The following is a 12,934-nucleotide window of genomic DNA, read 5'->3' as shown; positions in this document are numbered from 1 at the left end:
ACCTTCCATACAGTGCAGCGTACCCAGAGCAGAGCTCCTTACCTTCCATACAGTGCAGCGTACCCAGAGCAGAGCTCCTTACCTTCCATACAGTGCAGCGTACCCAGCACTAGAGCAGACAGGACGGACTCCGCGTTGCCTCGGCTGGACACTCCCATGGGCAGCGGGTTCAAGAGCCACAGAGAACAGATGCCACACGCCCTCTGGTCAAATCAAAACAGAATAAACTTCATCCGAAAGTGCATTTCATTCAAAAAGTAACATCATCATTACTTTTTGTGGTCCCTGGGGGGGGATAATGTTGTTGAATGTTGAGTGGTGCCCTTGTTCTTGTTTACTGTAAATCGCTCTGGATTAAGAGCGTCTGCTAAATGCCTAAATTGTAACGGACGCACCTGGGGGTCCACGCCTCGCAGGCACAGGAGGCGGTAGATGAGCAGGCCCGACAGGACGTCGCAGAGGACGAAGAGGACCTTGCCGAACACGGGGCTGAGGTAGACGTTGGGCGTCAACAGCCAGGCGAGCAGGGGAGTGTAGCGGTACGTCGACCTGTTGTAGGGAGACTCGCCCTGGACAGCAAACACACAGCACAGCAGTCACATGAGAAAGAGAGAGGTTGTGCGTCAGCGATGGTTTTCAGTGCAGTGCCTATAGACCCAAATCCAGTATGCATCAAAAAGTAGGAATTCAAAACGAAATTTCCTGGCCTGGGCCGGTTTAGCGGTCCAGGAGGCACCTTGGCTGGTAAATCCAGCATGACAGTGTGTCGCAGTCCATCCTTAGAGCCCCAAATCAAACCTTAGAAAGCATGTGCAAGTGAGCCCAAAAATATATATATATATATTTTAAAAAAAGGAAATCCTAAAAGGTAGCTCACCCAAACTTTTTTTAAATATACAAATTACTCACATTTACATTTCTGTATTCGCCAAAAAGGAAAGCTTACACGTTTCCGCTATGAGCCAGTTACACTGACATGGCAATAATTGGTATAAATACTTTTGTAAATCTCTATGGGAAAAATAGAAGGTAGGGCTACATGTTTCACTGTCTTGTTTGGCTATACGAATATTATCGGTCACAATGTGAAAGGGGCAACAAAATATGCTATAAATCCTTAGGATCCACATTTATTATTATTATTAGTTTTGTATTATTAGGCTACTATTATTCTTATGATGAATTCCTGTTCTGTTCTTTGACTATATATAGAAGTGTCTATTTGTACGTTGAATTGAACAAGGTGGACCCTCTTGTAAACAAGTGTAATGCTTAATTGGGTTGTCCACTCACAGTTAACAGTCTCTGTATTGAGTTTGTGCTTGAAATGTACTGTAATTCTGCAAACTGTTAATACATATTTCAATCAATCAATCAATTCCTGAAAAAATAATATCAATCAGAGATTTATTTTATTTTGAACTAAATCCACCGACCGGAAGTCACGTGCAAACATAATCTGACAGTTTTGACAGTCAGTCAGGGAAGTGGTGGAAGTCAAATCACAATAAATAACAGACAGTAAACCCATGTAAAAACACAGTACTTTTACATTATTCCTAACAATCATGTCACTTTTATTACCCAAATATTAAACTTCAAAGTGTTAATAATAAACAAATACCTCGGTGATGAACCTGGCCGCGTCCGTGAACACATGGTAGTCGATGTCCGTGTACTTCACAGCCATGGTTCTGTCCTGGTACTCTCCATAGAACACCAGAGCGAGCCTCACGGCCAGGGATAGAGTGAACACAACACGTCTATCCATCAGCAGTCCCTCCATTTAGAACACAGTCAGTCATCCATCCATGTGATGCTACGTTAATCTAAAACCTGTGTGTTCCATCGTAAAGAACTAGCTATAGAGCTAGCTAGAGTAGATCTGGGCTGTGTTGTTGACTGACTGCAACGAGAGTTGTGTGTTCCAGCACGGTCCAGCAGTGCCACCTCATGGTTACTATCTGTACCAACCAGTGCATGGTTCCCAAACGTTTTCATGTCAAGGACCCATAAATTAATCGACACTAATTAGCCCGCGGACCCCCATTTGAAGAGATATGCCAGGGGGACCTCCATAAGAGAAGATTCTTACGGCTCTAGTGATTCTCAACCCGTTTAATTTCAAGGACCCCCCAGTTTGACATGCATTAGTCTACGGACCTCCATTTAATGGTAGGCTATTTCTATCTCTGGCACCCCCAATTTATATTGTAAAATCACTGTTTAACTTTAACTCTGAGAGTGTACAAATGGAACCAAGGGTCCATTTGGTCCCATTTGTAGGCTACATTCTCAGAGTTACAGACCCATAACTGTACATAATAACTACAAAATGTGACATTACAAAATGCTGTACCCCCTACAACAGACTGTATATACTTTCCCCATTTCCAACTGTTTTTATTATATTATTTTGATACTTGCTTTGACAATGTAAACGTCAAAGCAATGTCCTCAACTCCTCATGCCAATAAAGCTCCTTTGAATTGAATTAAATTGTCACGCTATACCTTGGCTCCCCCTATTGACCGTTTATGGTACGCACTCTCCAAATCCACAACAGTGTTTTTTGTTAAAACAACATGGCGTCGACTGTTGTCGACAATTTAATATACTGTAGCCTACATAGAAAACTAAAACATGTCGTTTGAAAACACTGTATCGTCGTAAGCAGCAGGAGGACGTCTGTTTGTTAGCTTAACTACTGAAACACAGCAGGTAAGATGAACTATAAATTCACCATGTGTTTCATCTATTTATCTTTTATATTTACTCATCTTTTTTAGATGAGTTAAAGTCGTCTTCTTGTTTGTTTTAAATGTGATCATTTCAAAGCACATCGCAATATAAAAACTGTTAAAGGACCACTTCACCACTTTTCAACCTATCTTCATATAATAGGTCCTCACTAATAATCATGAAAAATTACTAACAAAATCCAGTGATTTATTTCAGTAACGTCATGAAGAAATGAAAGAAATTCCATGAATTAGAACAATTATTTAAGAAGTACTAAGTGAAAATAGCCGATCTACAAGCTCACAATGTGACGTGAAGCGACACTTTGTGAGCTTGTAGATTGGCCATTTTCTCTAGTTTGGGTCCCGGGCAAATATCAAATTTCTGTTTTGGGTCATGGGCTGAAGAGTTTGGGAACCACTGCTTTAGACTAATTTAGTATTTAACCCTATAGTTTAGTACATCAGTGTTTTATAGCATTACAGAGTACAGACGCTAATCTTTCCATACAAGAAACGAGGTGCAAACGTATAGGCTGTAAAGGAGCAGGATTTGTACTCTGTCCACTGTAATGTTAATGTGATTGTCAAGTGAATTTGAGCTCCATGTCATGCACCAGACATTGAATCCTTACCAACGAAACGTTTGTCATGCTGTATTAATGTGTCAGGCCTGGAATTACCATCCACGTAATGCATGAGTCATTTTGCTCCCCATGCATGGTTGCTGCCCTATTGTGTTGTATGTTGATAAAAATCACACCCGTGTGAACTGAAGTGAGTGGTGCAACTCCGTGTGGGGGTCCCCGGAAGTTCCAGACCCACAGGAACGCAACCAGGGTGCCGCCCTGGTTCCGGCGAGCCACCCCGCGTCCGAAATGGTTGAGAAATGACAGTTACCGTGTGGGGGTCCCCAGGGGGTCCCTGTACTGTACTGTACTGTCACTGTACTGTACTGTAACACCCATGATATCACTGGTGGACGGGTTTCTGAACTGCCCACAGCCCTCCTATGAGTAGCTAAAAATGGTGCCATTTTATCATGATTATTAGTGAGGACCTATTATATGAAGATAGGTTGAGAAGTGGTGAAGTGGTCCTTGAATGGTTGTTGGTTTGTTTTTTTGTTTTTTTTGGTCATAGCACATACCCAATCGTTTATGATGGTTAATCATTTTTGCACCCACTGGAGATATTCATTGATGACAATTACTTCCTCCAGAGTTCAGAAGAGAGATGAAGACAGGAAGTCAGAGTTTTATCTCCGACCTAACACTCTCACCTAGAGGCTGCTTATCAAACGTTGTGTTATTGCATCCCGTGGTCAGAGGCCGGGGCCAGATGGTGGATGAAACCATAACAGAGCCATCGTTGTCAGAAATGGCTGTTATGAGAGCACAGAGTTTCAACCTGACATGATATGGAGTTCACAATGACATAAAAAAAAATGATAGACGGCACAGGATAAATTATTTATAAGAAAGAGAGAGAGAGTTATTTTTATCTTATAACATAAATCTCATAATCTCAAGATTCACATGTTGGAGAGTTGGGCTAACAAACACCACTCAGTCTCCAGTTATTAAAGTCCTTCCTTGTTCACTTTTTTTTCCAGACCGGTGTGTGGAGTCCAGACTGCAGGTGAAGATGAACTCTCCAGACTCAGCCAAGGACGTTTCTGTTAAACAGGAAGCTGAAGACATTTCTATTGAACAGGAAGACATTTCTATTCAACAGGAAGCTGAAGACATTTCTATTAAACAGGAAGCTGAAGACATTTCTATTGAACAGGAAGACATTTCTATTAAACAGGACGCTGAAGACATTTCTATTAAACAGGAAGCTGAAGACATTTCTATTAAACAGGAAGACATTTCTGTTAAACAGGAAGCTGAAGACATTTCTGTTAAACAGGAAGCTGAAGACATTTCTGTTAAACAGGAAGCTGAAGACATTTCTATTAAACAGGAAGACATTTCTGTTAAACAGGAAGCTGAAGATATTTCTATTAAACAGGAAGACATTTCTGTTAAACAGGAAGCTGAAGACATGTCTATTAAACAGGAAGACATTTCTGTTAAACAGGAAGCTGAAGACATTTCTATTGAACAGGAAGCTGAAGACATTTCTGTTAAACAGGAAGCTGAAGACATTTCTATTGAACAGGAAGCTGAAGACATTTCTATTGAACAGGAAGACATTTCTATTAAACAGGAACAGGAAGACATTTCTATTAAACATGAACCTGAAGACCACCCACACCTCAGTAAGTTCCATGTGCTCTTCCTTTCTTTAATATGTTCTGTTCTGTAGGGCTGCGACAGTGTCTGATTTTCACTGTACAATAACGATGGCAAAAAATACCAGGACACTCATAGTCCGGTCGCTTGTGTAATTTCAAACCATATTGGATTCTGCGCAAATGGAATGATGGATTTTCTGATTTGTCATACAGTTTCCAAAAAATATATAGTTTTCCTAATCTCCTGAAAATGTTAATGAACATACATTTTTGACATTGAACTGGAGTAATATCCCAATATGTAAATCAATCATTGGAATATCTATCACATTTCATTCAATTTAATATTTAATTTATTTTTACCATAGACAAAAGCACTTTGTCAAACTTTGCACAAATGCAATGTGAAAGACAACCGGGACCGTATAAATTCACCTTGTCATTTTCTTTACAGTATGTATAGTGGGTCTATAGTTCATGAAGTACAGAGGGTTAGTTCACTAAGTATAGAGCAGGGGTGCCCACGCTTTTTTGACTTGAGAGCTACTTTCAGACCAGCTCACAAGATATACCCACCGAATAGTAATGCCATTGCTGAAAATAGTCTAAATATGTAATGGAATAGATAGGGTTCTTTGTATTTAATTTGTAATGCTACTGACGTTTGTGCACAGCAACACTCTTGAAATATAAGATTGCATTGTGGGTTTGAGCTGGCAGGCCCTTTTTATGTCAATCAAGTCACCTTAATTCAAGTGGCAGATGCAAAAGAATATATATGTTATATTTAAATTCAATGTTATTTAGACTGAGGCATGTCATGTGATCTACCTGCACAGCCTTTGTGATCTACTGGTAGATCACAATCTACAATTTGGGCACCCCTGGTATAGAGTGTTTAAGTGGTTAACAACTTTCAAACAAGCATTTGAAAGCTTAGCGTCTGCACTTTCTTACTTTTTTACAAAACTGAGTGTGACGCAATTTGCAGATGTGGAAAAATACTTGCTTGACCGACTGGCAGCGTGAACAAGATATTTGGGGCTGATCCCTACAGTAGTTTGTGAGATTTGATCGGTACAGTAGTTTGTGAGATTTGATTGGTACAGTAGTTTGTGAGATTTGATCGGTACATTAGTTTGTGAGATTTGCCCCAGACACACAGGCAGACAGATTCACAGACTCACAGACCCGTTTACAGACGTACAGATTCACAGACCCATTTACAGACGTACAGATTCACAGAATCACAGACCCGTAGACGTACTACAGACATACAGGCAGACAGATTCACAGAATCACAGACCCATTTACAGACGTACAGACACACAGGCAGACTGATTCACAGACTCTCGGACCCATTTCAGACGTACAGAGCTATGCCATGAACATTTTCTACATAGATTGTAAAGCTACCATCGGTCCACATTTTAAGCTTTCATTGTCAGAAGTGCTTCTGTTTCATAATGTCGTGCACTGAGTGACATGACTAATTTACTCCCAAATCAGAGCTCAGGTGTGAAGTAGTAAAGTATAAAAAGAAAACAATCTTGTTAACGACAGTAAAGGTGGTTGCACACTGGACAAGTTTTTCGGATTTTTAGCTGCGTTTTTCCGTTGGTTTTCCAAAAAACGCATCCAGTGTGCCTTAACGGTATATTTAAAATGGTATTTTTTGTTGAGTTTTTTTTACACAATTGACCTACTTAAGGCTCATTCATAGTCTGGATTTTCAGTGGTGAGGTGACCACCGCTCCGCTCCGGTGGTGAGGTGACCACCGGAGCTGAAATGACGTTGAGCGGTGGTGAGTAAAAACAGACAGCTGTAACGTCCATTATTCATTTTTGGGTTAAAGTAACTAAATATATTACAAATTATTATTATATTTTTTTTGTATTTTGCTCAAATCTTGCTAAAACTTTCAGAACTGTAATCTGTAGTTGGTAATGATTTAGTCAATCTTATCTTGGTAAGTAATACAGTAGGCATTTTGTACATGGAACATGGAAGAAGAATGGAATTTCATTTTTGGAATCCAGTGTTGACCACAGTGGCGCCGTCGCGACATCAAAGTGGAGGGACAATATTCGAGATTGAGTGTTGAGACTAGAGAGCAACTGCAGTTACTGCACGTAGGGTAGGCTATATAGCCAGAATGGTCATTGCGGTGAGTGGAACGGTGCTAGAGAGACCACCAGCGTCGGACCAGTCATTCGCCAATAGTGGGGGGACATTCAGACCCATATGGTTGTAAAAGTAAGTAGCCTTGCCGAGCCATGAGGCCCATAGGGCAGGAGCCTATCTCCTGTTTCTGTAGCGTGAGGCAGCTTGATGTACAAGTACACCCCCTGGACATGACGCTAGTATGTCGCAGGGACTTACCCCCAATCCAAGCCTTGATGCTGAGTGTCAAGCAGGGAGGCACTGGGTCCCAGTCTTTGGTATGACCCGGCCGGGGATTGAACCCCGACCTCCCAGTCACAGGGCGGACACTCTAACCACAAGGCCACTGAGCTGGTATCCCATATGGTTGACCATCATGTTATTGTTCTGCCCATAGACATCCTGCACATAGCCAGAATGGTCATTGCGGTGAGAGGCAAACAAATTAGAACGGCGCTAGAGAGACCATCAGCATCGGTCGGTGACGATGAATAAATAGACCAGTCATTCCCATATGGTTGACCATCATGTTATTTTTCTGCTCGTAGACATCCTGCACATGGTTGTGTGTAAAGAGGAGGTTTCCCCTGAAGAGGAGAGGCGCCCCAGTCTGCTCCAGGAAGAACCAGAGCCTCCACACATTAAAGAGGAACAGGAGGAGCTACTTCAAAGACCAGACATACCTGTTGGGTCAACGTTGACATTACTAGCAGTAAAAAGTGAAGATGACGATGAAGACATCTCTTCGCACCGCTCTGAAGTTGAAGTCGAGCATGACTCCGACACTGAAGTCACTGATGACAGTGATGATTGGGAGGAGACAACTGAAGGTCAGTCATTGTTAAACACAGGCACAGGAACTACGTGTGTGGGGAACACTGGCATTTGGCATATTGACAAAAACATCACACCTGTGTGAAGTGAGGGGCGCTAATATATTAAAGTCTAACTCATGTTAATTAGGTGATGTAATCGTGATGTAAAACAAACGGTGCCAACACAAACATTAAACGCCATTAACAATAAAGAGACAATATGATGTAAACGAAACTGTATTGTTAATGCGGTTACTGAAAAAACTTTGAACTAAAGACAAACATTAAACCTGTGTATAGGAGGGGAAAACAGAAAGATGATGAATACAAATAAATTAACAGGGAAGCCGTAGGACTGCCAAACATGATAATGTAAGCTTGTCGAGTTATCTGTATTCACCATTTTTATCCTGCCTCTCCCCTTCGCTCCTCCCTCTCACACTCCGACCATCTTTCTGTGTATCTCTCTCTCTCTCTCTCTCTCTCTCTCTCTCTCTCTCAATCTCTCTTTCAGGAGTGAGGTCCCAGTCTTCCCAGACTCAGTTCTTCTCCCGTTCTGAGTGTTCAAACTCCTTCACATCTCAGATCTTCCTCCATAAACACATCAAGGCGAGACACAATGACCACTACACTGGAGAAAAACCTTTCCACTGTAAACACTGTGACAAGAGCTTCAAAAATGCATCTCAACTGAAGGCACACCAGCTTATCCACACTGGAGAAAAACCTTTCCAGTGTAAACATTGTAACAAGAGTTTCAGTCGGTCAGGTGGTCTGAAGTCACACCAGCGTGTTCACACTGGAGAAAAACCTTTCCAGTGTAAACATTGTAACAAGAGTTTCAGTCGGTCAGGTGACCTGAAGTCACACCAGCGTGTTCACACTGGAGAAAAACCTTTCCAGTGTGAACGTTGTAACAAGAGTTTCATTCGGTCAGGTGACCTGAAGTCACACCAGCGTGTTCACACTGGAGAAAAAACTTTCCAGTGTGAACGTTGTAACAAGTGTTTTGCTGCATCAACTTCCCTGAAAACACACCAGCTTATCCATACTGGAGAAAAACATTTCCGCTGTAAACGTTGTGACAAGAGTTTCAGTCAGTCATGTACCCTGAAGAAACACCAGCGTGTTCACACTGGAGAAAAACCTTTCCAGTGTGAACGTTGTAACAAGTGTTTCAGTACTTCAGATAACCTGAATACACACCAGCGTGTCCACACTGGAGAAAAACCTTTCCAGTGTAAACACTGTGACAAGAGCTTCATAAATGCATCTCAACTTAAGGCACACCAGCTTATCCACACTGGAGAAAAACCTTTCCAGTGTAAACATTGTGACAAGAGTTTCAGTCGGTCAGGTGCCCTGAAGTCACACCAGCGTGTTCACACTGGAGAAAAACCTTTCCAGTGTGAACGTTGTAACAAGTGTTTTGCTGCATCAACTTCCCTGAAAAAACACCAGCTTATCCATACTGGAGAAAAACCTTTCCAGTGTAAACATTGTGACAAGAGTTTCAGTCAGTCATGTACCCTGAAGAAACACCAGCGTGTTCACACTGGAGAAAAACCTTTCCAGTGTGAACGTTGTAACAAGTGTTTCAGTACTTCAGATAACTTGAAGAAACACCAGCGTGTTCACACTGGAGAAAAACCTTTCCAGTGTGAACGTTGTAACAAGTGTTTCAGTACTTCAGATAACCTGAAGACACACCAGCGTGTCCACACTGGAGAAAAACCTTTCCAGTGTAAACACTGTGACAAGAGCTTCATAAATGCATCTCAACTTAAGAAACACCAGCTTATCCACACTGGAGAAAAACCTTTCCAGTGTAAACATTGTGACAAGAGTTTCAGTCGGTCAGATAACCTGAAGACACACCAGCGTGTTCACACTGGAGAAAAACCTTTCCAGTGTGAACACTGTGACAAGAGTTTCAAATTTCCATCTCAACTGAAGGCACACCGGCTATCCACAGTTTCACACCTGAGGAAAAACCTTTCCAGTGTAAACATTGTAACAAGAGTTTCAGTCTGTCAGGACACCTGAAGACACACCGGTGTGTCCATACTGGAGAAAAACCTTTCCACTGTAAACACTGTGGCAAGAGTTTTACTGCATCATCTTTCCTGAAAACACACCAGCGTGTCCATACTGGAGAAAAACCTTTCCTCTGTAAACACTGTGGCAAGAGTTTCAAAATGTCATCTCAACTGAAGGCACACCAGCGTAACCAGACTGGAGAAAAACCTTTCCACTGTAAACATTGTGACAAGAATTTCAATGTATCAAGTAATCTGAAATTACACCTTCGTGTCCACATTTCTCACAGGACAAAACAAAAACAGTGTCACACTGTTATTAATTATTGTGTTACCTAAAATCATTAACCTATTAAACAATGCAGCCCCCCTTAACTATCCTCGTGTGTTGTTCAAAGTAGCCCACTCAACTCCAGTAAAGTGCTCTTTGCTTTGATGTTAACAACGAGGCAATCATGTTTGTGTTAATAACATATCCTCGGATCCTTCGCTCCTCCCCAGTATCACTACTCTAAACTAATTTAAGATGTACAAGAAACCTTCTCTAAGTACTGTTCTTAAGTTGTTTGCTGTTTGACTGGTACTGCTATTATTAAAACTCTTAGCCTGCCGCCATTAATTAATCCCTCGATTGCGTATTGCCATGGTTTAATCACGCGTGACACTTACTTTGAAGAGCCAAATATCCGTAATCGCATTTTACTATGAAACCATTCCGTGTGTGTTGACGAAGCTGGTGCTCGTTCTCTCGGTCGGTGGTGGAAAAAGTGGACCGCGAGTATCACAGCGCCTGCTACAGGCCGTTGAAAACGCTTGTCTGGGACAAAGCGTCCTCTGCAATGTCGCTTCTGTGAGATAAAGCCGTCTGAAAACAGAGCCGACAATGTTAGTGGATGCGCGCGCATTTTCAAAATGGCCGCGCCCATTGTGTCAGAAGCATAACAAAGCTAACTGACGGTAGATTTCGATACGATCGTATTAAAACATGCATTAATGAATACATCGCTGTTAAAACGGCTTTTCCGTTTGTGGCAGGCTACAAGATTCTACGTTTTAAAATTCCTATGTTCCTGGCGGGTAAACGATTAAAGGACCTATAACATAAAATTCAACTTTGTTTTGTGTTTTTGGGGCTCCCATATGTGTTTTCTATCCCCACAAATAACCAATTTTGAACAATCAGTCTTTCATATCATATGGGTGAAATTGCTCTCAGGAACATCTCAACTGATTTTGGCCTCATCGTGATGTCATCAATGTCACTCTACTTTGTATAATTCCTCCTCTACTTCAGTCTTCAGTTCCAAATTTGCATTTCCACTTCGTTTACAATGTCCACCATTGTTGATTTTCCAAGCTGGCATGGAATGGAAACAAGCATCAGTATTATAATGACTCAAATATTAAATAATCTGCATATGAGCACCCCCATCAACTCAGGACATTGTGGTACTGCAGCCAAAACTGCTTTCAAAGTCCAGCAATAAATGACAAGGCCTGGTTATATCAGAGTGGTGATAGAGGCTCAAACCATTATAAATAACTTTGAGGGACATAGACAATATGATATTAAATATTAAAAGCAGTTTTAAAATGCATGTTATTTGCGCTTTAAGGCATACAGCTTCTCTCCAAGTCTCGATGCACCGCTGCATGCTCTGCCCCCACTCCCCCCAGCCTGCTCTGACTGAGACACAGCAGCGTGTGTGAAGGGGGAGGACTAACAGCTGAGCCTCTTAAGAGACAGGCAGACTGGCCGCTCTGCAAGTACAAAGCTGTTGACGGTCATGTTATTATCGGCGCCGATTGTATTGTGCACCTTTAGTTTCCACTATAATGAGCTCTTTGGGAGGGTCAAATTGAACAGCTGTATGATCGTAGGGAGGTCGATAGACAAGGAAAATATTATGGATTATTATACTGCTCCTCGTACAAGGTTTCTTTGACTATGCATGCACCTCTTGCTACCACAGCACCTCAAAGGCCTTTCAAACAAGGCTCCAGACTTCCCAAAACAAAATGGTCAGGCTACTACTTGGCCTCACTCCCCGAACCCACCTCACCCCTGCCCACTTTGACAGGTTGACGACAGAGTACAGCATATTGCAATGGGTCTGGTCCACAAGATTCGATACACCACCAGGATACCGATGTACCTGTCTAAATACTTCCTTAATGTCAACGAAGTCCACACGCACAACACCAGAGGGAGTTCAACAAACCATGTACAACCCAGATTTGAATGTAATGTTGTTGTTTTATTACATGCCAAATGGGAAGCACTGCCACCAGATAAATATCAGTTTTTAATGACATTAATCTTAATGACTTTCATGACATTCATCTGTTATTTTTCTCTCTCTTGTTTTTCTTTTAGGTTTTATGGCCTCAGTTACACCCAAACAACCTGCACTTTGAACATTCAGTGGATTTTCTGTGGTCTGGGTTTTTTTGTGTTCTGAAGCCTTTTGAGTGGAGTGAAAAAATAACAATTTGCCATGTCAATTATGTCACTGTTGAGAGAGTTTGCCTGTCAATCATTGCCTATGCTCCGCCCACCTAGGGGCTGAAGCAGAGGGGAGGGGCAGGGACGAGAGAGGACAGCATTAGTGGACGGTGACTTTCTTGTTCAGAAAAACCCAGACCAGAGAAAATCCACTGAAAAATAATAATAATAATAATCGTCACCAGACCTTTAAGGAATTTATCCTTTAAGAATAATTATCATGACAAAGATCTGGTCTGGATCAATTGTGACAATTTTATTAAAACAAAAAAAGTGTTTGGGCTTCGGATGTCATGTATTGCTATAACAATGTTCTCCTCTCTATGATTTTGCACTTTTAAAGTGACACTTCACCCATATAGCCTATGTTAATGTTAATGACGTTTAGATGTTTTAGAACACTTTCCTGGAGGTCTGTATGTGTGTA

General features: G+C 41.6%; 2 protein-coding genes across 5 annotated transcripts in view; one reads left to right on the top strand and one right to left on the bottom strand.

Annotated features, from left to right (window-relative positions):
* Positions 1 to 1,921, bottom strand: part of LOC306913357 (GPI mannosyltransferase 1-like) — a 44,205-nt gene extending 42,284 nt beyond the window's left edge. For all 3 annotated transcript variants that reach the window (XR_013788511.1, XR_013788512.1, XM_079489958.1), the window contains exons 1-3: positions 1,625 to 1,921; positions 396 to 569; positions 83 to 203 (exon numbers count right to left, since the gene is read on the bottom strand). Coding sequence is in view for 1 of the 3 variants with exons in the window: in XM_079489958.1 (XP_079346084.1) it covers positions 83 to 203; positions 396 to 569; positions 1,625 to 1,786 (457 nt within the window). In the remaining 2 variants the exon portion in view is untranslated. The remainder of the gene's footprint in view (positions 1 to 82; positions 204 to 395; positions 570 to 1,624) is intronic.
* Positions 1,922 to 2,584: 663 nt separating this feature from the next.
* LOC306912783 (uncharacterized protein) lies at positions 2,585 to 11,106 on the top strand. Of its 2 annotated transcripts, none has more exons than XM_079489243.1 (4): positions 2,585 to 2,721; positions 4,376 to 5,007; positions 7,696 to 7,977; positions 8,477 to 11,106. In XM_079489243.1, exons 2-4 carry the CDS (start codon positions 4,389 to 4,391, stop codon positions 10,006 to 10,008), a joined length of 2,433 nt encoding a protein of 810 aa, XP_079345369.1. In that variant the 5' UTR covers positions 2,585 to 2,721; positions 4,376 to 4,388; the 3' UTR covers positions 10,009 to 11,106. The 2 variants fall into 2 exon arrangements, with proteins under 2 accessions (XP_079345369.1, XP_079345368.1); XM_079489242.1 differs by having other exon boundaries at positions 4,357 to 5,007.
* The last annotated feature ends 1,828 nt before the right edge of the window (positions 11,107 to 12,934 follow it).

The sequence above is a fragment of the Electrona antarctica genome (assembly GCF_951216825.1).
Source record: "Electrona antarctica genome assembly, chromosome: 20".
In the NCBI taxonomy this organism is placed as follows: Eukaryota; Metazoa; Chordata; class Actinopteri; order Myctophiformes; family Myctophidae; genus Electrona; species Electrona antarctica.
This window is presented reverse-complemented; position numbering and strand designations above follow the sequence as displayed.